This window comes from Danio rerio, chromosome 4, assembly GCF_052040795.2.
Source record: "Danio rerio strain M-AB ecotype USA chromosome 4, GRCz13ab, whole genome shotgun sequence".
NCBI classification, from domain to species: domain Eukaryota; kingdom Metazoa; phylum Chordata; class Actinopteri; order Cypriniformes; family Danionidae; genus Danio; species Danio rerio.
In genome coordinates this window covers 39,702,074-39,727,500 of record NC_141024.2, presented here as the reverse complement: position 1 = coordinate 39,727,500, position 25,427 = coordinate 39,702,074, and the positions used below count along the sequence as shown (strand labels likewise).

The following is a 25,427-nucleotide window of genomic DNA, read 5'->3' as shown; positions in this document are numbered from 1 at the left end:
TGTTGTGTATGGTTTGCGGACTTGTTTTCAGCTGTTTGTGCAAAGTTGTAGGACATTTAAACTTGCTTTCAGTTGTGTATCATACTAGAAGTGTTTAGCCACTGTGTCCTTGGTTACTATAAGAGCTTGTGTAGCGAACGCGGACGGTTTCGCGTCGTCCGCCTCAGTTTCGGCCCTTGTTTTGACTCGGGAGGCGTGTCCAAACGCCAGGTAACCACTATATAGTGAGCACGCTAGCTTAGTCGGCAGGAGAAGCACTTTAACATCGAGACCAGCAGCCTGTAAGTACATTTAAGACTTGTTTCAGTTGTTGTGTATGGTTTGAGGACTTGTTTTCAGCTGTTTGTGCAAAGTTGTAGGACATTTAAATTTGCTTTCAGTTGTGTATCATACTAGAAGTGTTAAGCCACTGTTTCCTTGGTTACTATAAGAGCTTGTGTAGCGAACGCGGACGGTTTCGCGTCGTCCACCTCAGTTTCGGCCCTTGTTTTGACTCGGGAGGCGTGTCCAAACGCCAGGTAACCACTATATAGTGAGCACGCTAGCTTAGTCGGCAGGAGAAGCACTTTAACATCGAGACCAGCAGCCTGTAAGTACATTTAAGTTTTGTTTCAGTTGTTGTGTATGGTTTGAGGACTTGTTTTCAGCTGTTTGTGCAAAGTTGTAGGACATTTATACTTGCTTTCAGTTGTGTATCATACTAGAAGTGTTTAGCCACTGTTTCCTTGGTTACTATAAGAGCTTGTGTAGCGAACGCATCGTCCGCCTCAGTTTCGGCCCTTGTTTTGACTCTCGAGGCGTGTCCAGCTGAATTCAATCAGCTAGTGCTTTGGGGTTATATAAACAACTAGTTCACCGCGGCAGCGGTCGCGGCAGCCTCGTGTGAAGACCGACGAGTGTAAAGACCATCGACTCTACCTGCGCGACTCCACCGAGCAAAGACACCGACAAAGCACTTGAGTACTTTACTTTCTTGTTTTACTTTATCTTTTGTTGTCAGTGCACTTTTATTATGTGTTTCTAATTCCTGTTGTTACTAACACTCGCAAAACACGGGAGGTACGCTGCAGGCATAATCCTCACAACCTTCGTTCAATACATGTATCTGCTATTTCACAACTCTCTCTCTCCGTGGGCCTCTGGAATTGTCAATCAGCTGTTAACAAGGCAGATTTTATTAACTCCATAGCTACATATTCTGACTATAATCTCATGGCTCTAACTGAGACCTGGTTGAGGCCGGAGGACACTGCTACACATGCTACTCTTTCTGCTAATTTCTCTTTTTCCCACACTCCTCGTCACACAGGGAGAGGGGGTGGGACTGGACTACTAATTTCCAAAGAATGGAAATTTACTCTGATAACGTCCCTGCCAACAATCAGCTCCTTTGAATTCCATGCAGTCACCATTATCCACCCCTTCTACATAAATGTGGTTGTCATCTACCGCCCGCCAGGTAAATTAGGTCACTTCTTAAATGAATTGGATGTTCTTCTCTCATCTTTTTCTAATATTGACACTTCTTGTTGGTGCTAGGTGACTTCAACATTTACGTTGACAAACCGCAAGCTGCAGACTTTCAGACTCTGCTTGCCTCTTTTGACCTAAAAAGAGCACCTACCTCTGCTACCCACAAATCAGGTAATCAGCTAGACCTTATTTACACACGACACTGCTTCGCTGATCAAACAATAGTAACTCCACTACAAATATCGGATCATTTCCTTCTGTCTCTCAACATCCACATTACTCCTGAGCCGCCACACACTCCAACACTGGTTACCTTTCGCAGAAACCTACGATCTCTCTCACCCAATAGACTATCCACTATTGTTTCAGACTCTCTTCCTCCATCTTGCAAACTCTCTGCACTTGATTCGAACAGTGCCACTGATACACTCTGCTCCACACTAGCATCATGTCTAGACCAATTATGTCCTCTTGCATCCAGGCCAGCCCGTGCCAGTCCTCCTGCACCCTGGCTCTCGGATGCTCTCCGTGAGCATCGCTCAAAACTTCGAGCTGCAGAAAGAATTCGGCGGAAAACTAAAAATCCTACACAGCTCTTAACATACCAAACTCTTCTGTCCTCTTTCTCGGCTGAGGTTACTTCGGCAAAGCAGACATATTACCGTCTGAAAATCAACAATGCCACTAATCCTCGCCTACTTTTTGAAACATTTTCCTCCCTCCTCTATCCTCCTCCTCCACCCGCATCCTCCACACTTACTACTGATGACTTTGCTACATTCTTTTGCACCAAAACTGCAAAAATCAGTGCTCAATTTGCTGCACCTACAACAAACACGCAAGGTACACCACCAACACCACACACACTCACCTCTTTTTCTCAGCTCTCTGAGTCTGAGGTGTCCAAACTGGTGCTATCTAGCCATGCAACCACCTGTCCACTCGATCCCATTCCCTCTCATCTCTTGCAAGCCATCTCTCCTGCAGTCATACCAACACTGACTCACATAATTAACACATCTCTTGACTCTGGTTTATTCCCCACTTCATTTAAGCAGGCTAGGGTAACCCCACTGCTAAAGAAACCCAACCTGGACCATACGCTACTTGAAAACTACAGACCAGTATCCCTGCTTCCATTCATGGCCAAGATTCTGGAGAAAGTAGTGTTCAATCAAGTCCTGGACTTTCTTACTCAAAACAATCTCATGGACAACAAGCAATCCGGCTTTAAGAAAGGCCACTCAACTGAGACTACCCTGCTCTCGGTCGTGGAGGATCTCAGACTGGCTAAAGCAGTCTCAAAATCATCAGTCCTCATTTTGCTGGACTTGTCAGCTGCTTTTGACACTGTCAACCACCAGATCCTGCTATCTACGCTCGAGTCACTGGGTGTTGCGGGCACTGTTATACAATGGTTCAGATCTTACCTCACTGACAGATCATTCAGGGTGTCTTGGAGGGGTGAGGTGTCCAACCTACAGCATCTAAACACTGGGGTACCTCAAGGCTCTGTTCTTGGGCCACTTCACTTCTCCATCTACACATCATCTCTAGGACCAGTCATCCAGAGACATGGATTCTCCTACCACTGCTATGCTGATGATACCCAGCTATACCTCTCTTTTCATCCTGATCATCCCTCGGTTCCAGCTCGCATTTCAGCCTGCCTGTTAGATATTTCACACTGGATGAAAGATCATCATCTTCAGCTGAACCTCGCAAAAACGGAAATGCTTGTAGTTTCTGCCAACTCGACTTTACACCATAACTTTTCAATCCAGATGGATGGGGCAACCATTACTGCATCCAAAATGGTGAAAAGCCTTGGAGTAACGATTGATGACCAACTAAACTTCTCTGACCACATCTCTAGAACTGCTCGATCGTGCAGATTCACACTCTATAACATCAGAAAGATCCGACCCTTCTTATCTGAACATGCAGCTCAACTCCTTGTTCAAGCTCTTGTTCTCTCCAAACTGGATTACTGTAACTCTCTACTAGCTGGGCTTCCAGCTAACTCTATCAAGCCTCTTCAACTGCTCCAGAATGCAGCAGCCTGAGTGGTCTTCAATGAACCTAAACGAGCACATGTCACTCCGCTGCTAGTCCGTTTGCACTGGCTGCCAGTTGCTGCTCGCATCAAATTCAAAGCTCTGATGTTTGCCTACAAAGTGACTTCTGGCCTTGCTCCTTCTTATCTGCTCTCGCTTCTGCAGATCTATGTGCCCTCCAGAAACTTGCGTTCTGTGAATGAACGTCGCCTCGTGGTTCCATCCCAAAGGGGGAAGAAATCACTTTCGCGAACGCTCACGCTCAATCTGCCCAGTTGGTGGAATGAACTCCCTAACTGCATCAGAACAGCAGAGTCACTCGCTACTTTCAAGAAACGACTAAAAACTCAACTATTTAGTCTCCACTACACTTCATAATCTGTAATTGCCTCTCTGAATATCACACTAACTGTACAAAAAAAAAAAAACTAATACTACTAATACTTCCCTTCTTAGACTTTACAGACCTGAAACTTGCTTATAGCACTTATTCATTGTTGCTCTTGCTTGTGTAAATGGCTTTCTTGTCCTCATTTGTAAGTCGCTTTGGATAAAAGCATCTGCTAAATGACTAAAAAAAAAAAAAAAAAAATCAGTTTTTTACAAACCTTGTTCCATCTTCTATGTTTGTGCCAGGATACAATCTTCTTTTAATTTTAGATATGGGGAAAACTCCCCATCTCTCTAGCTTGCTTAAAATTTCTTCATCTGCTAGGTAAACAGGCAGATGCTTGAACGAAACAACATAGTCTCTGTTTTGTAACCTCCGTACTTCAGATTTCACTCCTTTAATTGTCAATCCATTGTCTATTAAAATTTCCGTGTCATCTTCAGTCTCCATTGTTACTTCATACTCCCTTTGTTTGTTTGGGTCTCACCGCCAGAATTCTTCCTGCTCCAATCAGCTCCGTGACTGCTTTGTTTATATCAAATCTTCTTGCATCTTTTACATTTTCTACTCCTACAGTTACTGTTGCTTCCTTTGTGCATACTCTTCTTTGTACCTCTTGCTTATCCTTACCTTTCTCACCTCTTCGTTGGCCGGGCTCTTCATTTTATTTATCTCTTTGTCTGTTGTCAAGTCCGTTTTCTTTATCTCTTCGTCTGTTATCCAGCCCATTTTCTTTATCCTTTCGTGCAAGTCCCTCCCTTTCCATGTCGTTGCCGGGGAATCTGTCCATGATTAAAAATAAAACACACTACATAACCACCCTTCAGTCAGCAAAATGCTGCTGTTAGGTGGTTTTTAAAGACAAAAAAGAAAACAAACAAACAAAAACACTCAAGGTCAAAAAACAAAAAGGTAGACAAACAAAATGGGGAGAGCCTTTCTCTCCTTACTGCTGCCAACTCACTTACTGTTTGCTCTATAGCGCCCTCAGGGTGGTGTGGCCGTAAGCAATGACAGCTGTCAAGTGTTGGCTATTGAAACTAGGCACAGCCCCAGGAGGCGAGCACAGCTTAGCTGCCTGCGGCGCCAATGAGCTGGACAGCCGGAGCTGGGCAAGCTGTGAAACACCAGATTCCATGTCACGGTACTGCGGTGTGGCTCCCAGGAGACAGCTCCTGCCAAGTTTGCATGTCAGGATGGCCGAGCGGTCTAAGGCGCTGCGTTCAGGTCGCAGTCTCCCCTGGAGGCGTGGGTTCGAATCCCACTTCTGACAAACCGAGCCTGCGGCAGTGCGCTCAGGCTGAAGTCTTTAACTCTCTGCCCCCATGTCCGAATGATACAGTAACACTGACAAAGTGCCGCATCACGCAGGCTTTAATGCAAGTGCACTGAAAGGGGATCAAGAGAATTGTCCTGGGATGGCGTTGCTTTTTAAGGTTTGCAGGGCATTTTTTCGTCAAATCCTCGTACAACGTCAAGTCATGACATTTGACAGATCCATGCCCTTGTATCGTGGATCATCCAGTGAGCAGAGAGCCAATTGAGAATGTGCGTAAAAGCAAATCTGAATGTTTCCGCCCAGTCTCTAACAGGAGACCCTCCGCTTGTAAAGCCATCGTGAAAACCACAGGAGCCTCCGGTTAGGGTGAGAGCACTGTCTTGTGGTGCCAGCGTAAAGAGAGACGTAAAGTCACTTTCCACAATGTTTTCATTCAATGTTCTACGCTGGTGGAATCACCTTCCCATTCCCATTACGGATACACTGGTGTCCTTCAAACGACAGCTAACACCCATCTCTTCAGAGTACACCCGAACCCCGGTGAATATCCCTCTCTCTAAAGAAAACGAAACTCCTACTCCAGCACTAAATTCTCTGAGCACAAACAAATTACTTGGAATAAATAGCCCTTTTTCGTATGCATTGCCTCGTCTTGTTGAATACCTCCACTATTGTATGTCGCTTTGGACAAAGGGGTCCGCTAATTGTATGCTTCCGACCAGTTTCGAACAGGAGACCTTTAGCGTGTAATGCAAACATGATAAACACTACACTACGGAAACCAATAGGCCAGTGCTGCTTCAAGTATTTATAGTCTTTTTTTATAGAGCTGTCTTGTAGGGTCTGCACCGTGAAGGGCCCGCAAACGCACTGGCCACCTGCTCATGCACGACACAAAGCTAAAAGAAATCAGATTCTACGCAAGTTTGTGACACCGCGAGGGGAGGTAAACACTGAGTTGAATTCAAACTTCTAGCCTCACACCGCTCTGCAGAAAGAATGTTTTCAGTGAACGTCAGTACTCAACAGAAGCCTGATTTGACAATTGTCATAAAAGCCAGAGGATGTTTCCGCCCAGTTTCGAACTGGGGACCTTTCGCGTGTGAGGCGAACGTGATAACCACTACACTACGTGAACCTTCAGAGTAATCAAGCAGATAACCCTTTTTGATTGGGTGCCTGTTGACGATCATTGCTGGTGCGGCAGTGGATGCTATTATTTTCTCGCCAAAAGAAGAGCACTGTTTCTGCTCAGTTTCAAACCAAGGACCTTTCGCATGCTAGGCAAACGTGATGACCACTACACTAGAGAAACCCCAAAAGCGCTCTCACCAGCGAAGTTAGGCCTGCAAGGATAAAACAAGGTGTTCGCGTTTGTCAATCAAGCGGACAAAGCCAACTCAGCGTGACAAGCTCCCTGCAGGTATTAGGGCCAATTTACAATCTGGGCCCAACACAGCTGTACAGGTCCTTGCGAAATGTCCCCTTTCGTCACATTTGAAGCACCTGAATTCTGGGCGTTCCTTCATCACATGTTCTGAGCTCATGCATAGTTGACAGGTTTTTACCTGATTGGTGTGCATGACTCTAAAGTGCTGTGGCCCTTCCGCCGTCTTGATCACAAGTTTTTAGATTTGTCAGGGAAACCAGAGCACCCAGAGGAAACCCACACGAACATGGGGAGAACATGCAAACTCCACACAGAAACACCAACTGACCCATCTTAGGCTCAAACTAGTGACCTTCTTGCTGGGAGGCGAATATGCTACCCACTGCACCACCATGCAGCCACCATATACATTCTTTTTCTAAAATGTATATATATTTTAAGTCTCAGCTCTGCAATTTAACTATTTTTGTGGCAAATATTTTTTTCATTATCTTTCAAACAGTAGGCTGAAAAAAAACTAATTTTAGAATAACAATTAAATTGCCGGCAATGTGGTGGCGCTGAGGGTAGAATGTTCGCCTCACAGTAAGAAATTCGTTGGTTCGAGCCTCAGCTAGGTCAGGTGGCATTTCTGTGTGGAGTTTGCATGTTCTCGCTGTGTTTGTGTGGGTGTCCTCTGGGTGCTCTGGTTTCCTCCACAAATCCAAAGACATGTGGTACAGGTAAATTGAGTAGGCTCAAATATATATATAAGTGTGTGTGTTTGGATGTTTCCCAGTGATGCATTGCAGCTGGAAGGGCATCTGTTGTGTAAAACATGGATGGTGCTGGATAAGCTCTTGGGTTATTCCATTGTAGCAACTCCAGACTAATAAAGGGACTAAGCTGAAAAGAAAATTAATGAATTTAGTCGGAATTTAAAGGTTTTTGCATCTGATTTCAATATATATATTTTTTTGGCATTATAAGCTAAGCTTATTGTGCTGTAGGTTTTTGCTTCTACATTTTACCAACAGTAAACCGGAGCATTATTGAACAAAGAAACATACAAAAGAACCCTTCCTTTTCATTGATACAACCTTTATGCAAAAATCTCCAAAAATGAGGTCTCTACACTTTTGAGCGAACTCTGTTCATTTTCCTGGTGTGAAGCTGATTCTGTTAAATTGCTACCTGTTCGCAAAGTACAGCTCTGCAATTGCAGCGAGCTGGGCCACTGCATTTTGAGAGACACTTTCTCTCTAGAACGCTCTGGTCATGGTTGCTCCACGTCTTGTCAGCTTCAAAAGCCTTTTGTAGCATGTATGACATCACAAACATTATTAGCTGAAAAACTATTTAAAACAATTAATACCTTTATGACCAAACCCAGCCGGCATTTCAACGGTGATTCAACGTTGAATCAACGTCAGGTCTATGGTTGGATCAACGTTGAATTACCTTTCGATTTTGCAAATTGGATCAACGTTTATATAGTGACGTTGTTTCACCGTCGGACCACCACCGGTGATTCACCGTTGAAATCACAACGTTGTTTCACTCTTACCTTCTTCATGGGTGAATTGTGGTCGTTTTGTAGACGTTGAATGAAGGTTGAATTACCTTTCGATTTTGCAAATTGGATCAACGTTGATACCGTGACGTTGTTTCACCGTCATACATTTCAACGTAAGTTAAATAGAAATTACATACAACGCAAAGTCCATAAATATAGCAAACAAATTTTTACTAATAAAAAATACACGACACAAATACACAACTTAGTCTGTGTATCTATTTATTTAATACACACCTCATTATTTCATTTATTCTAAATATACAGCAACATTTACAGCATACATAGTTCATTAAAACCATGCAGGTTACTATACATGCTGTACACTCAAATACAGAAAAAAGGCATACAATTAAATAGTCACTTTTTAATTAGGTTTCATGAATTAAAGTTAATGTTTACTAACATGAACAAAGAACAAATACTTGTACAGCATTTATTAATCATTTAATTAATTGAAATATGTCCCGATGCTATTAAAATCAAAATGTATGCTTGTTAACATTAATGCACTGAGCTGACATGAACTGTACTTTCTTTATATGAAAGATGCTTCATTGTTCTTTGTTCATGTTAGTAAATACATTAACACTTACTAATACAACCTTTTTGTAAAGTGTTACCGTCTTCAGAAAGACAGATACTAACTAAATTAAACTAAGTAACTAAACTACGCTTCAACCATCACAGTCTCCAAAATACAATTCTGTTTACAAAGTTTACAAAATACCCATTTTTAAAGTGGCTGCAGTAAAAAAATAAAATAAAAAACATCACTCACAACTAAGAATCACAAGTAAAATACATTACATCTGTTTGAGGTTTTATAGGTTGAGAGAAACACTTGAGGTAAAAGATGGCACTGGGGACAAAGAATCAAGTGTAAAACACTTAAACATCTATATCAGTCTAGCAGTTAAATACATATTTATTTCTCAAACACCAGGTAAGTTTCCTACAAAATCAATGATGAGGTTTGCTATTCCAATTCATTGTAAATGAATGGCTTCACTTTCACAATAGTGAAAACTCATGCTATAATCTAAACCTGACATTACTCCTTCACTTTGCAGGTCTGCATGCTAAATATTTAGTAGTTTTTTTTTTTTTTTTTGTATAAAGTACATCTATTGTGTTTAGCATTACTGCAGCAAAACTGAGCACCTGTGACAGTGGAACATAGACAAATATTTCAGTAAATCATCAAGAAAATGTGTAGAATATATGGTTTGATTCTCTCTCACAAACACAACAGTAAAAGCAATTTGTTATTCCATTATTATTATTAGTATCATAAAAATTGCATGTTTACATGGGTCTTATAATAATGGCTCACATTTGTGAATGTAGGACCACTATTTCACTATTACATGTCACATTAAGTGTTCATATAGGTTCTGTTATTAATTACTTGTGTCATCCCAGAGACTTGTTAATCTTCAGAACACAAACTAAAATATTTTAGATTAAATGCTCCTCATCCTCTACAGACAGCAATGGTCCTAAGATGGTCATTGTCAAGATAAGGCACAAAACACATTGTCAAAACGTTCCATGTGACTTCAGTGATTTCAACTGTGAACATACCAAGCTCCAACAACACTTTAGTTAGGCAAAACAAAACAGTAAATACAAATGTGTTTGCATATATCTCTCCCGCATCAGATCAGCGTGTGTGTTTACTACGAGCAGTATGCACATACCATGACCTGTTGTGGTAAAGGCAAACAAGTTATTTTTACAGTACTTACTGTGATTTGACCTTTATGACAAATTTACTGGACCTGTTACTATACCTGATATATCACTATCTTTTATGAACACAAATTTCACTGAAACGGGTGCTGTTGTTTTGCTCCAGTTACACCTTTAGAGAACACCGTACTAGTCAGACATCCATACAAAAGCAGAGAGTTTGGTCTTGTGTAGCAGAACTGCAATAGATGTCTGTCTGTCTAGGCTGACACTGGTTTAGGCCATTAGTATGTCCTTGATGCCCTTAAATGGAGCTTCCAGAAAACCTGCAATAAATGAAATACTAGGTTACAATTAAGTTGGTATCTGCTATTATACAAAGTGAAATTCAAATATTTATTTTTATTGAATCCAAATTTGTCCTATAATATCGCCACACTCAATAATTTTGACTCATCCATCTGAATATTCCTAACTAAGAGAAGTGAAGAATTAGGTGTGATGTCGTCAGGAAGCCCTTCGCCACCACCGGTGCCAGCATTTCCAGAATTCAAATTTCAGATTCTCGAAAAAATTACTTTTTTTTTTTTTTTTTTTTTTAACCAAGGCTGCAGTAAAGAATCATGAAACATTCAACACATCTAATAATTACAAGTTGTTGTAAACCATTACATGTACTGTAAAAGCTGTTTAAAGCTTTTTAGACATGGTTGAGAAAAACTCTAGAAGGAGTAGCACTTCTGTAAAAGTCTGCATGTAGGACAGAGAATAAAAGGGATAGTTAAAAATTTGTATTCTGTCGTCATTTACTGACCACATTGAACACAAAAGAAGATATTTTGAAGAAAGCTGTAAATCTATTTAACCATTAACTTCTATAGTATTTTTTTCTACTTTGGAGGTCAATGTTTACAGGTTTTTAGTTTTTTTTCAGAATAGCCTCTTTTGTGTTCAACAAAATAAACTCATAATGGTTTTAAACCATTTGGGGAGTAAAATGTGAGTAAATTTTCATTCTTGGGTGAACTATCCCTTTCAGTTGGAAAACACCAGAATTCTTAAGTAGACCCTTTTCGCAAGACAGATGATGCATTTCATTTGTCATCTTAATCCTCAAGTTTTTAATATTTAGATTTATTTAAATAGCATGTTTATTTATTTGTTTTAATGACATTTAATAAAACAACTTCTCAATGACATCACATGTACTGGACCTGCTACACATGTATCACTATTTTTTTGAATACAAATTTCACTGTAACGGGTGCTGTTGTTTTGCTCCAGTAATACCTTTAGAGAACACAGTAGCAGTCAAGACATCAATACAAAAGCCTTGGTGTGGAGTAGCAGAACTGCAGTCTGTCCAGGCTGACACAGGTTTAGGCCATCTGCGTGTTCTTGATGCCCCTCAACTGGACCTTCCAGAAAACTCAGAAAGTTAAAACCCATTACACCTTTTATCTGCTACTATACAAAGTGTAATTTAAGCATTAATTTCTCACTAAATACATATTTGTTCCCCAATACTGTCACATAGTATAACATCACAACATGATTTCACAATAATAATATCAATATAACAATATAATATCACAACATAGCCTAACAATCAATAAACAAACGGATTAGAAAGAGAATATCACCAACCAAAGCACCAAGAAGATTTAACTGATAGTTAAAGGTAAAGTAAACTTACATGGACAAAGCCTTTTCCATTCAATGCTGTGCAAGTTAGTGCGTCTCTGGAGTAAGTTACATGTCTAAAAGCAAAAACAACAACAACAACAACAGTGAAACGACAGCAGTTAACTTTGTAATAATAACACTAATAATACAGCGTATAAAATGGATATTGTTTTATAACGTTGCTCAGTAACTTTAAACTGCGTTTGGAGTTTATCGCTTTGAATTTGCCATTAAAACGCTCATTTAGACTACCGTTACACATGTGACATTACCTCGAGGTTAGCTGCGCGTCACCGGAGCGCAAACAAGACTAAAAACAAACTGGAAAGTTTTAAATGCTTCAAAATTCGAAACACTACACCTCAAAAGTCACGTTTAAGATACACTGACAAAATCGGGGGGTAAATAAAACGTTAAAGCATCTAAAAACACGCTTACCTCTGAATTCTGCTGCACTGCAGGTCAGGTGTTCGTAATTAAGTGAAGTGAAGCGAAGCGCTGCGCGTGGCCGCGTGCGCGGAGTCCTCCAATACCATGGTAACCAAACATGTTGAATGTTGGGTGAAGCCATGACGTTAATTCAACATACAGATCATGATAAAAAAATGTCAACGTTGATTTGTACAAGGATTTCTGTAACTTTTTTCAACCATTTATCATTCAACATTGTTTCAACATTAAAGCAACAACTGACATATTTTCAACCACATTTCAACGTTGAAGCCTTGTCATATGCAGGCTGTTTTTCAACCATTCAACATTAAACGTTCTATCAACATTATTTCAACGTTCAAAACACAACTGACCTTATTTCAACCATATTTCAACGTTGAAGGTCGGTCGTGTGCCGGCTGGGAATAATTACAATGCAACCACCTATCGTAAGCCTAATGAGCACATAAAATTATATAAGTATCAAATGCACATTTGTTTGTGTGTGTGTGTGTGAGTGAAAGACAGCATGTAGTAGTGTGTGTAAGAGAGAGAGCCAGTACATGTTTATGAGAAGGCATGTAGAAGTGTGTGTGTGAGAGGGAGGGCTTATCTTTGTGAGTGAGAGCATGTACATGTGTCTGTGAGATGTCTATGTGTTTGTGTTGGCAACATTGTATCATTTACAGTCATGCTTAAAAAGTATTTCTGAATTGAATTGAGATAGAATGTAGGTGTATGTGAGAGAGAGCATGTACAAGAGTGAGTGTGTTAGTGAGAGTGTGTACAAGTGTGTGTGTGTGTGTGAGTGAGACTAGTTAGTTAGTGTTGTGCTGAAATTTGATATGTCCTGAAAACTTGTCAGACCAAACAGTTATTTACTTTTTGGTTTTATTTATTTAATAAATGTATATGGTATTTAAGCAAAGTTTTAGGGGAACTGGATATAATTATAAAAAATAATATTTTGTACATATTATAATCAATTTTATTTTAAAATTTTATTTTAAATAATAATAGGCCTACACACACACACACACACACACACACACACACACACACACACACACACACAGTCTAAAAATTGAATATTAAGCATGTAATATACACCCAGTCTAAAGCATGAAGTTTCCAGAAGCACTCAAACTGCTCAAGGCTGGGCTAATGCTGAGGTTTCATCTTTGGGTAGAGACTCAATAATATCCATCTGCACAGTGTGACATCACACATTTAAACACTGTACACTTACAGATTTAAGCCTTAGCTGCATATTTCAGTTCACTTAGAGCTGTTAAACACTTCATGGAAGGGCATTTTCAAAAAACCATAATATGGGCTCTTTAACAAAATAAATACACTATTTAAATAAAATAGAAATCAACAAGTGAAATAGAAGAAACTGTAGAACTGTTAAGGTTATAAACTATATAAATACACGGACATGTGAGGGTCCATCAATTAGTCCCATGACGGAACTAACAGCAAGGGTGAAGGCTAAATGCGTTTAAGCCTTTTAGCACATGTGAAAAGAAATATTTTTGTTCGTTATAATTTATTTTAATTAGTTTCTAGCTCTGAATTTTAATCTGACTCCAATTTATAATAGTTTTAGATTTAGATTCATCTAATTCAAGCTGATTACCTCATAGGTTGTGATTAGATCTAATTTAGATTTATTAACCTAATAAATCCTTATATTCAATTAATGTTTCATCTGCTCACGGACATATCTTCTCCAGTTCCGATTCTTAGCAGATATGCTAATTTCCTTTAAGTAATAATAGGCCGCCTCATGCTTGGTTATACTTAAAGAAAGTTTAATTTAGCTTAGTCAGAGAATATAACTGAAAGCTAATTTCCTTTAAGTAATAATAGGCCGCCCCATGCTTGCTCATACTTAAAGAAAGTTTGATTTAGCCCCTAGATTATATCATACCCCTGGATTATATCATCAGTGATTGTCAGAAATAAACAAGTCTCTAATGCTGTGCCTACACTGTAAAAAATTGCTGTTAAAAAACGGTCAGATTCTACGGTAAAATGATGCTTTTTCACTAAAACAGTAATATTCTGTTAAAAACAGTGCTTTCTGGGTAACATTTTTGTTTTCGAGAAAGTAACCAACTGCAGAAAACTGTGAGCTAACAGAGTTCAGATTCGATGTTTTGAAGTCTGTGTTTGAAATCACGCTTTGTGTCCTTGTTCACTATTTCATACACTAGTTAACTAATATAGTTCACCTGACAGAGTTAATGAACACTAATGAGTGAATTCAGACACTGATGAACACCTGCTGTTAATAATTACAATTACTGAAGAAAATAAACAAGAAACACAAACAGTGTCAAATAAAATAAAATAAAATAAAACAGCTTCAGTCTCAGCAGAGGATCATTAAACAACTCCACAAACAACAGCAGACACACACTTATTACTGACTGATTTGACTTCCATACAATTCTCATTGAGATCCAACAGAAATTAAGGTGTTTTTTGTGTCACCGTAATGGAGTGAGGGGCTGATTTAGTTGGGCTCTTCACCCTTGAACTCATTTAAGAAGATTTTCCAACTGCTGTAATACAGAGTTTACAAAATGTTTGTACTATAGCAATAAAGTTGGGAAGTCAATAAATAGAGAAATCTAATTATCTGAAATGAGTTCTAATAAATGTTTTGGTATAAATCTGGAAGAAGGGCGTCATGCAATAGATTTTATGCTGAGTTGCAGGTATTAATTTAATTAATGAGAAGTGGAAATAGAAAAGATCCCTCCGAGATTACTTAACAGTTAAGAAATTATGTTCAGTTATGACAAATACACACTCAGACCTCATGAATCTAACCTTGTATCTCAACAAGGGTAACATCTCAAATGTTTCATGCTGCAATGCATGCTGGGAGTGGCACTGTACAAATATCCCAGCATGCATTGCGGTATAAATAAATGTTGTATAATGGTCTAACAGTTTTCTTTATTTGTGTTTGATTCTGCTGTTGTTTATGTTTAGACTTTCAGTTGCCTGTTTGTGAGTTAAACTATTAATTTTGTTAGTTGTCACCATTATTGAGGTTCATATGCTGATTATTGATGTCTCTTTGAGTGCGATTTCACCATAGAGCAAAGTGTTTTTGTCCAAGATATTCTTAAAAACTTCCAGAAATCATTGCCATATATAGACATATAATGTAAAACAATAGATTTAACATTGAATAGGAGCAGTAAATTTTATTATACTAAATGAGAACAGACTCTGCCATTTAATAGCAACATGAACATCACCAGATCTTATTTAGGTTTTTGGCTGGCTTGCCTCAACAAAGGAGCTTTTTAAACAAAGTTCTTAACAATTGCAGCAGGCAAGACATATAAATGTTAAAAATGACAGGGCTAAGAGCCCAACTAAAGCAAACTCTGTTCTCCATGATGGTGACGTAAAACTTTCACTTTTTCTCAAGAAGAACTTTAGTAAATGTTATACAAAAATACATGTATTAAGTAATAAGTGTAGCTGGTGATGATGTTTGTAGAGTTGTTTAATCATCCGCTGATCATTTAAATGATTTAATCATTTGTTGTTCTTCAGGTTATTTCATTATAAAGCTGTGACTAAAGTTTTGTATGTTCTGTTCTTGTTTTTTCCCTTCAGTATTTCTTCATTTGTTCATTGTTAATCCTCAATTATCATTTAATTAGTCAGTTAATTAATGAATTTACTTCAGCTTTGCTCCTTGTTTCTTGAACACTCAGTAGTGTGGACACTTCAATAAAAACTGAAGTATATGCTCTGGGGTTTAAAGGGTTAAAGGTGTGAGAGGTAAAAACACCGTGTAAAAATGTATTTTAACAGTAATATACTGTTAATTTACACAACGGAAGTAGACTGTAAAAAAACAGTAGATTGCTGGCAACCACAGCTGCCAGTAGATTACCGTTAAATCAAGGAAAAAACAGTATTTTACTGTAAAACCAGAAGCTAATTTCTTCTGTCTGTCACCGTTGTGGAGGAGAGTAGAGCCAGTGTATGAGTTAAAGATGAACAATGAACTGCTGATGTTATTCTGCATGTTTCTCTATTTAAAGATAGCGGCTGTTTAGTTGCTGATGCAGTCAGAATCTCTCTGGTGATTCCAGATTTACATGTATGTGTGCTGTTGTGAAAAATAAGACATTAGAATTAAACCGAACTTTTCTAATTAACTAAAATAAGTTATCATTATAAGTATGCTTCTAAGCATATATAGCACATTACTTCATAAACTCATTCAGCAGTTGACCAAGTTGAGGCAGTTGCTTTCAGTGAGCAAAATGAGTTCACTTGAGTATTGTGTAAATCAATGTAGTCCATGTATTTTTACAGCAACATACTGTAAAATAACAGTACATTGCTGGCAACTGCAGCTGCCAGTATTTTACTGTTTTTTAACGGGACAATTTTTAACAGTGTATGCTCCATCCATTGTGCCTAAATAGATGACTAATCCTGGTCGTAGGCTGCGGAAACATCAGCCTCAACAATCTACTAGATTTAAATGATTTCAGGAGATATTAGAGTTAAACAAGAATTTGACATTTATTTGTCAGGAAAAGATTTTCCATTGCAGTTCACATAATTAAACAAAATAAGCCAATCAAGATTGTACAACATCAATTACTCAAAGATACATTTAAGAGTTAAAGAGGAATACCTGACCATGTAGAAATACATTGCAGCATACAAGTCCTGATGCAGAGCTCAGAGATTCACAACCTGCAATGGGGTATCCTGACTACAGGATCACACGGACACTTCTGCACCGTTTGCCTAAATATTCAAATCATCATAAATTCAAGACAATAAAAGCTTCACTAAGACTCTTGCCTGGTCATGAGTTGATGCGAAGACCATTTTCCCTGGAGTGGAGCATCTGGCAAAGATCTTTTTAAAGTCAAAACCCAAATTAACTGAAATAAGGGAGATTGTAAAATATTACAGTGAAATTAAGACCTCTTTATCAATCACACAGAGACATTTTAAATCACACCAAACATGAATATAAAGCCACAAGATACACCATATTAAGAATTTAAACATTCTGTGTGGAATGTGAGTGAGCTGCTCTGGTGGAGAAGGTAAAGTCCAGGGCAAAGAGGGGGGCTCAGGATGCACGATCGAGACAAACTGAACAACTGGTTTTCTAGCTGATCTTCTTCTCACATTGGAAAGTTTATTGTTTTAGTGACTGACCATTCTCATGCTCTTGTCTCGTGTGGAGTTCCATAACAGTTTGTAGATTTTAATATTATGGAGAGATTTAGCCATCCTTACAATATAATGTGCATATCTGATCTTAAACTGTAGCTCCACTGTACACTGCAACCTGTACACTGCAACACTGTACACTGTAGTTCCACTGTACACTACAACCTCAGTCAATAATATTTATGTAAAACTGAATTTTTGTTGCATCATATGATCATATTTGAAACTTTTCATAAATTCATCAAACAATGTGTACCTAAAAAGCATTTTCTAAGAAATAAAAAAAGTTCTGTCCTATTGTCACCAAGTTATTGTTACTTTTTTTCTACTGGTTATGTGGTTTATATCTAGTATATATATTGATTTGTCTATTTGCTGGCTTGCTATCAGAAAACAAACACTAAGCTAGGCAATAAATTAATTAAATTCGACAATTACAAGTGATTTGTAATTTGTTCATTTATATCCCATTTTTTGTTTAATGATGTTTTCCTATGCAGACTTTATGTGTTGGTCTAATATTTGTATAAAGAAAGATTTAATTTGCATTTACTCATTTAGCATCTTTTATCCTGCGACCAACAACTAATGACACAAGAAGAAACAGACTCAGCCTACCAAAAGTTCAGAGCTTGTGTTATTAAATGCTAACAAACCTTAAGCCAAGTCCAACAAGTAAAGCCACACAGTGTTGTTTTAAAGCTTATTTAATTTAAAATTTTTTAAAAATGCACTGTTCTATTCTTAAGTCAAGTTGTTAAGCTCATTAGGCGCCGTGGCTTTTGTTTTTTTATTTATAATATCTTTCACTTAAATTGCTGTTTCATAAAAACATCTACTGGGAAGAGTTGCCATATTTCATATAAAGATTTGATGGCACAAACACGTTATTTAATTTAAAGCTTACTTGTTTTTATTTATTAAAAAGTCTAGCTTGATGTGGACTATTTTGTTTTTCTTTTGCTTATTTTATTGTCGTGATTTATAAAGTAATCTGATTTGTTATAAAAGCTTTTCTGGTAAAATAATAATAATAATAAAACAATAAACAACACATAAACAGTGTTTAAGTGTCTAATGCTGGCAGCATCATATGTTAGAAAACTATTCACAAAGACTATTTGATTTATTAAATAACTCATCTCTTGTGCTTTCTTTCATGTTATGTGACAAAATGAATGAATGACTCGGATGAACTAAAAGATTCATTAATTCGCTCATGTGCACGATGTGTAGTGCGAGACAAGATCAGTTCATTTTTCGAGTCCTCTATCGAGTCGTTCGTTCACCACATGAAAGACTACAGCCTAACATATGCATTTATATGCCAATCATATGCATTTAGAGCCAGAAAAAGAATTGATCTGTTCACCTCTCGAGTCCTCGGGTTTGAATCATTCGTTCATCACAAGCCAATCATATGAGTTTAGAGCCAAAAAAAAAAAAGAATTGATCTATTCAACTCTCGAGTCCTCGGGTTTGAGTTATTCTGTCACGTGATGAACGAACGACTCAACAACCAGAAGACTCGAAAGGTGAACTAATTATCATGGCTCCTATCGGCTCAGACTGGGTACATTGGTTAAGATTATATGTGACTGTCATTGTAACCTGAACGCACCACTGACATTTGAAGACATGAAGAGTTGAGCTGAGCAATGAGACAACAATACCCATAGACAAAAAAGCAGGTAAACATTTAATTATTATTTTCTTCTTCTTATAACCTATTTATGACTTATTTGTAGTGTGATGAACCGTCTGGGCTAGTTGTAGATGTGTTTGGAAGCAATTCGTAACATTTTAATAAAATTTGGGCAAATTGAACCGAATGAACAAAATGACTCGAAAAAAGATTTGTTCATCTCGATGAACGAGACTCAAAGATCCGAGTCAGTAAAATGATCCGAACTTCCCATCACTATTGAGTATGCAAAATTCTGTTGTACGCCACTGCGAAAAGGGGCGGGATTAAACAAGATGATTAGACATGAATGGTTTCTCTCCAGTGAGGATCATCATGTGTTGATTAAGGTTTGATTATTGGCTGAACTCTTCCCACACTGAGTGCATGTGAATGGTTTCTCTCCAGTGTGGATCCTCATGTGTTGCTTAAAGTTTGATGATTGCCTGAAACTCTTCCCACACTGAGAGCATGTGAATGGTTTCTCTCCAGTGTGGATCCTCATGTGTTGATTAAGGTGTGATGAGCAGTAAAAACTCTTCCCACACTGAGTGCATGTGAATGGTTTCTCTCCAGTGTGGATCCTCATGTGTTGATTAAGGTCTGATGAGCGGTTAAAACTTTTCCCACATTGAGTGCATTTGAATGGTTTCTCTCCAGTGTGGATCATCATGTGATTATAAAGGTTTGATGATTGGTTGAAACTCTTCCCACACTGATTGCATGTGAATGGTTTCTCTCCAGTGTGGATCCTCATGTGAATCTTAAGATTGTGTTTTCTTCCAAAACTCTTTCCACACTGAGTGCAGGTGAAACGATTCTTGTCTCTCCTTTTCAAAATACCATCAGTCTGTAAATTATTTTTTTCCTCAATTTTGACATGATGTTCCTCCTCTTTACTCTCCTCATTCTCTTCAATTAGGTCTGAAAAAAAACACTAGTTGTTATCAAATCTTAAAAACTCTCATCAAAAGCTGAAAAGTGAAAAGACACTGGAAACATTGGCTACACACACTGTAATTTTGATGCACAGTAAATGTAAAATAAATCAAATCATATTGTGTTATCATATTGTGTCTTTATTTATTTAGTGCTTTTACAATGTAAATTGTTTAGAAACCGCTTAACATAGAAGTTATAGTTTATGGATATGCATGAACTCTGCTGACATGGTTGGGGTAGAATATCAGTCAGGTTCTTTACGTACGCATTGCGCGTTCTACAGCAAAAATTTAATTTTGCGGCGAAACCTAAACGCATCCGAGGATGGCAAAGAAGGGAGATTTACTCTTAAATTGATGAGTATCTAGTGCCAGTGAATGTCCAGCATCATGAACACTATTATTGTTCAGTTCCAGAACCCAAAATAGTTTTTTAATACACCAGATCAGTCTGACAGTCTCCGTGAAGAGGTGGAATGACTAAAAGAAGACTGCTTCGATGCTGCTTTTATTGCTGTTATAAGGTTCTAAAGGTACAGTTAAAAAATTATGTACTAGAATTTACATAATTTAGAATGTAATAGGCAAATAACAGTCTGAAACAAATGTGTCAAGCGCAAGTATTTATATGCAAAACCTAATCAGAGTACCCGAGGTACAGATGGGTGTTACGGCCCTGGATTACTATATGAGGGGTGCCAAACACACCGTGTGTAGTACTGCTCATCAGCACCAATCACCTATTGTGCAGTTCTATACACTGGAGACCTCTTTGGTTACAGAAACAGCTTTGGCTATCAGTAATGAAGACATTTCTACATTAGAAATATTGCCACCACACAGTGTTGGGCAGTAGCGTCGCTGCAAGTAGTGACGCTACTAGCTTATCTACATTTCTCAGTAGTGTGGTGGTAGTGTCACTAGTTTTTAAATTAAATAGCTTTTGTGTAGCTTTTGTCTAGCTGATGAAACTAAATCCATAATGAGGCGAGAAAGACAATTTCTTTTTCTTCCTGTTTTACGGTGGTCAGGATTCTGTTTATCCAGAGTTAGGGTGCTTTCACACCTGTGAATCGATTCAGTTGTCCCGAAACAGAGATTACAAATGTTACATTGTTGCTCTTGGAGCGGTTCGCTTTCACACTGCAAAGTTTCTAAACAGACCAAAAGAGCTAAAACAAGTCACGTGTGAGTAATCTCTCCTTGGTCAGTGTCAGGGTTTATTTTGCAGCGTCCCGCTCAGCTGTCAGGAGAGGTGGTGGTTTGGTGGTGATTGACAGGGTGTGCACGCGTGACGTGTCTGAGGAGAGATGCAGTGAGGAGAGGTGAGAAGAGTGCGCGACGATGCCTATTTGAGGACCGGGAGGGAGACGCAAGATTACCGGGAGATCATCACTCATTTGCGGGCATCCAGAGACTCGCGAAACTTCCCGCCCTACTCATAACTCTCTCTTCATATAGCCGTAAGCCTATTACATATCCATAAAACACTGTGATATAACTGCGCTCGGATCGGATCGCTTTCTCACTGCAATCGAACCGCTCCAGGGTTCGTTTCAATCGAGCCGAGACCACCTCATTCAAGCGATCTCGGAGCGATTACTTTGGCGCGGAACAGAGTGCGATTGCCCTGTTCACATATGCCAATCGAACCGCGCTAACGAGATACGTTCCGAAACAAAAGTGTAGGTGTGAAAGCACCCTTAGAATGACCCAGAGTTAGAATGACCCTATGTTAACAATTTTTTTCACATCATCAGCATGCTGTAATCCATTTCTTAAGCAGCAAAAGTCATTTTTAGACTAGTTTGTTGGCCACTTGAAGTCAGTGCTATGCTAAATGTTATTGTTCCACTATAATTTTTTTTCCCCTCATGTCGTCCCACAGCAACATTATATAGTTTAGAATACTGTACAATGTTTTATAATCATTAATTACTTTAGTGTCCATTTCATTCAGCAGATTTCAAATTAGTGCATAGTGCATTAGTAAATAATTAAACCATTATGATAAATGGAGTTAAAATGACCTTTTTGAATAAAAAGTGTAAAGTTTTATTGAGATAGATTGTTGGTGATTGTATGGGTTTTGGCCAGATTGGGTAGCAAAACATGAACAAAGGAAAATGAAGACTTGTTTAAAAAGATTTAGGACCTACAACACAATATTTCAGTAAATTTAGGACTTTTTAAAGCCTGAAATTTAGATTTTGGAATTTACGACATTTTAAGACCCAGCGGAAACCCTGTTTAAAATATAATATACATCCTCTGGCAACAGTATGCATTTAAACATGAATCTAAAAAAACAAACAAATAGTAAGAAATCACCCCTGCACATATTAATGTCATCATTCCAGCTACACATAGCATGAGCAAATTAAACCACACAAAGTTTGTCACACACGGCAATCATTCGACCGATTTGATCTAAAACATCACTTAATGTTCATATTGGGCTTGTATGTGTTATTAGTATGTTTTAAAATACAAAATTTGTCACATTTAGCTGGAGCACATTTTACCTACCGCCTTTCTGCATTCAGCAACCATTTTCTTCTGTAGGCAGGGCTTTGCAGGTGAAAGGTGAAAGAAACAATCAAACACTGTTGCCACAAGAGGTCTCCCAACAACCACAAAATAAACAAAATAACCCATTTTGGTGAAAGACAATTAAACATTATTTTAACCCTGTTACACTGAGCACTGTATGTCCAATAATGTTTAATCTGAACTCTGTGCTACTCTTGTTAAAATGTATGTACCATACTCTTCTTTAAAATGTAATATAAATAAATAAATAAATAAATAAATAAGTTTACCCTATCTATTTTGCATGACGGGTGGTTGGGTTGAGCTTGACAGACCCTGTCTAACAAGAAAAAACAACAAAAGAAATGTAAATGAATTTCTGTAATTCCCTGCTTTTAGTCTCGGAGAGGTGCAGGGCCTGATGTCAATTCTGTTTTGGGATGTCATTTTAGGCAAAAGTACATCATTTACAGATGAAAAAAGTTAGTGTGATGGGGTGGTAAGTCAAACTGGGACGCACACATATTTCAAGGATTAAACAAGAATAAATAAATATAGAACCTTAATGCTGAGGAATTGTTGCTTATCTACTGATACTCTGTTGAACATCTGTTGAAGATTTGTAACATATCTACTGATACATTGTTGACCATCTAGAACCTATATTGGTGACACTTAACTTACCAAAAGTTTAATAAATGTTTACATGTTGTAGACATTGTAATGATTACATAGAAACATTTAAAAGACAATCTACATATACTACCTAGATGAGAGTAAACAGATAAGAACTTGAAAAGTAACGTATGGTCAACAGACTATCTAAAGGGGGACCATCAAAATAAAGTGTTACCAGGGACGGTTCTAAACCAATCTGAACCAGAGGCAATTTCGCAGCCAGCCGTCGGTGGTTTCCCGTCTCAGGAATGTAAGGTGCCTGCAGCGGGAGGTTGTTCCGTTAGCGCTTCCGCTTTCGTCAGTGAAGTTCTTTTGCGGAACGTTTGTAGATCCCGTCGTGTTCTTCAAGCTATGTCGTTTGAGCACTGTGCTGATAGGCTGACGTAAGAAAACAGGACACGAAATATACAAGGCGAGAGTGCAAAGCACGGAGCTCTAGGCAAAGGCGGTCCGAACCGCAGCAAAGCCGGAGGTCGACATGTCCAAATAGACCAAATCAGAAACTAAGCAGAGAAAAACGGCATCTGTAGAGAAAGAAAACAGATGGAGGAAAAGAAAGAAAGAACAGGAGGATCCCCTCCCCCCATAGAGGGTCTGTTATCCCCAGATCGAGTGCGTCCAGTGGAATCCATGTGTTGGCAGCCCCAACTGATGACAAAACACGAAGCAAGCATCTGGAGGAAGCTCAAACCCTTCATGCGTTGCCAGTTACTAGCGAGTGGTTTGCAAGCACAGGCACGTCTGCTGCAAGTACAGCGCCGTCAGGAGATAGGGGTTGCTGGCCCATTCCCCATGCTCGGTGGCTGGGCATCACCACCCTGGAGTACGGCCGATAGAAAACGGCGGCTGCCATTTGCGCCGACCGTCAACTCATTCTTACCTGGCAGGGGAGATACCATGATCAAGAAGGTGGTTCACCCGGGGCGAGGCTTGGCCATTGCACTCCGGCCACGCTGACCCCTGCGAATTCCCCAAATGTGGGAATCTCGACTGCATAATTTCTGGTAGTGGGGGACTGCGTTCGCGCTCTCCCCTGAGCACAGTGGTTCAAGACAGAGTTCAGGCAGTAGCATCGGACCCGGCTGGAGCGTCGCTCCCCTCTCTTCCTCGTCCTTTGCCAAGCCTCTTTTGCTCCAGTAGAGCTGCGCGCGCCTGTGGAAGGCCTGCCCACCCGTCGCTAGAGGAGTCTGTTCAGACGCCGAAAACTACTCGAAAGGTCCCCCCTCAAAGCGGTTTGACCAGGTGAAGGAACACGCAAAGAGAGCCCCCGGTGGCTTTTGTCCGCCAAGCGAGTGTGCCCTGTGGAACGTCAGGATTTTATTTGCCGGCCTGCCGCTGTTACTGACGGAACGAATGCAGACCGTGTGAAAGGTCATCATTTTATCTGCCATTAAGTAAGCGAACGCTTCTGCTCGGATCAGAGGTAACTTTGTTTCAAGAGCTGCAATCTTTCGCAGACGTCTGTGGCGTTTCGGGCAGAGGGACGGTTCTAAACCAATCTGAACCAGAGGCAATTTCGCAGCCAGCCGTCGGTGGTTTCCCATCTCAGGAATGTAAGGTGCCTGCAGCGGGAGGTTGTTCCGTTAGCGCTTCCGCTTTCGTCAGTGAAGTTCTTTTGCGGAACGTTTGTAGATCCCGTCGTGTTCTTCAAGCTATGTCGTTTGAGCACTGTGCTGATAGGCTGACGTAAGAAAACAGGACAGGAAATATACAAGGCGAGAGTGCAAAGCACGGAGCTCTAGGCAAAGGCGGTCCGAACCGCAGCAAAGCCGGAGGTCGACATGTCCAAATAGACCAAATCAGAAACTAAGCAGAGAAAAACGGCATCTGTAGAGAAAGAAAACAGATGGAGGAAAAGAAAGAAAGAACAGGAGGATCCCCTCCCCCCATAGAGGGTCTGTTATCCCCAGATCGAGTGCGTCCAGTGGAATCCATGTGTTGGCAGCCCCAACTGATGACAAAACACGAAGCAAGCATCTGGAGGAAGCTCAAACCCTTCATGCGTTGCCACAGTTACTAGCGAGTGGTTTGCAAGCACAGGCACGTCTGCTGCAAGTACAGCTCCGTCAGGAGACAGGGGTTGCTGGCCCATTCCCCATGCTCGGTGGCTGGGCATCACCGCCCTGGAGTACGGCCGATAGAAAACGGCGGCTGCCATTTGCGCCGCCCGGCAACTCATACTTACCTGGCAGGGGAGATACCATGATCAAGAAGGTGGTTCACCCAGGGCGAGGCTTGGCCATTGCACTCCGGCCACGCCGACCCCTGCGAATTCCCCAAATGTGGGAATCTTGACTGTATAATTTCTGGTAGTGGGGGACTGCGTTCGCGCTCTCCCCTGAGCACAGTGGTTCAAGACAGAGTTCAGGCGGCAGCGTCGGACCCGGCTGGAG

At 39.7% G+C, this 25,427-nt stretch overlaps 2 protein-coding genes, 1 long non-coding RNA gene and 3 other non-coding genes across 7 annotated transcripts in view; 4 read left to right on the top strand and 2 right to left on the bottom strand.

Annotated features, from left to right (window-relative positions):
• Nucleotides 1–4,831, top strand: part of LOC148680536 (uncharacterized) — a 4,891-nt gene extending 60 nt beyond the window's left edge. The window contains exons 1-2 of the mRNA XM_088650245.1: nt 1–1,459; nt 1,540–4,831. The exon at nt 1–1,459 is cut by the window's left edge and continues 60 nt beyond it. Coding sequence (XP_088506371.1) covers nt 1,213–1,459; nt 1,540–3,539 — 2,247 coding nt within the window. The 5' untranslated portion in view covers nt 1–1,212 and the 3' untranslated portion in view covers nt 3,540–4,831. The remainder of the gene's footprint in view (nt 1,460–1,539) is intronic.
• A 280-nt stretch (nt 4,832–5,111) lies between these two features.
• trnal-cag (transfer RNA leucine (anticodon CAG)) lies at nt 5,112–5,194 on the top strand. Its single transcript has one exon. It is a non-coding gene; the product is annotated as a tRNA-Leu (tRNA).
• Nucleotides 5,195–8,350: 3,156 nt separating this feature from the next.
• On the bottom strand, nt 8,351–12,008 carry LOC148680534 (uncharacterized). Its single transcript, XR_015942850.1, has 4 exons — nt 11,965–12,008; nt 11,537–11,600; nt 11,131–11,258; nt 8,351–10,166 (listed from the first exon to the last, which is right to left on the bottom strand). It is a non-coding gene; the product is annotated as an uncharacterized LOC148680534 (long non-coding RNA).
• Nucleotides 12,009–16,511: 4,503 nt separating this feature from the next.
• On the bottom strand, nt 16,512–22,386 carry LOC148680533 (uncharacterized). 2 transcript variants are annotated; one of them, XR_015942680.1, is made up of 4 exons: nt 22,354–22,386; nt 19,514–19,807; nt 17,359–19,430; nt 16,512–17,317 (listed from the first exon to the last, which is right to left on the bottom strand). XR_015942680.1 is itself a non-coding variant. In XM_088650786.1 (2 exons), the coding sequence occupies exons 1-2, from the start codon at nt 22,364–22,366 to the stop codon at nt 19,218–19,220; spliced, it is 603 nt and encodes a 200-aa protein (XP_088506912.1). In that variant the 5' UTR covers nt 22,367–22,386; the 3' UTR covers nt 16,512–19,217. The 2 variants fall into 2 exon arrangements, 1 of the variants encoding a protein (XP_088506912.1); XM_088650786.1 differs by having other exon boundaries at nt 16,512–19,807.
• Nucleotides 22,387–23,906: 1,520 nt separating this feature from the next.
• On the top strand, nt 23,907–24,070 carry LOC148680532 (U1 spliceosomal RNA). The gene has a single exon (XR_015944101.1). It is a non-coding gene; the product is annotated as a U1 spliceosomal RNA (small nuclear RNA).
• Nucleotides 24,071–25,211: 1,141 nt separating this feature from the next.
• On the top strand, nt 25,212–25,375 carry LOC148680531 (U1 spliceosomal RNA). The gene has a single exon (XR_015944078.1). It is a non-coding gene; the product is annotated as a U1 spliceosomal RNA (small nuclear RNA).
• Nucleotides 25,376–25,427: the final 52 nt, after the last annotated feature.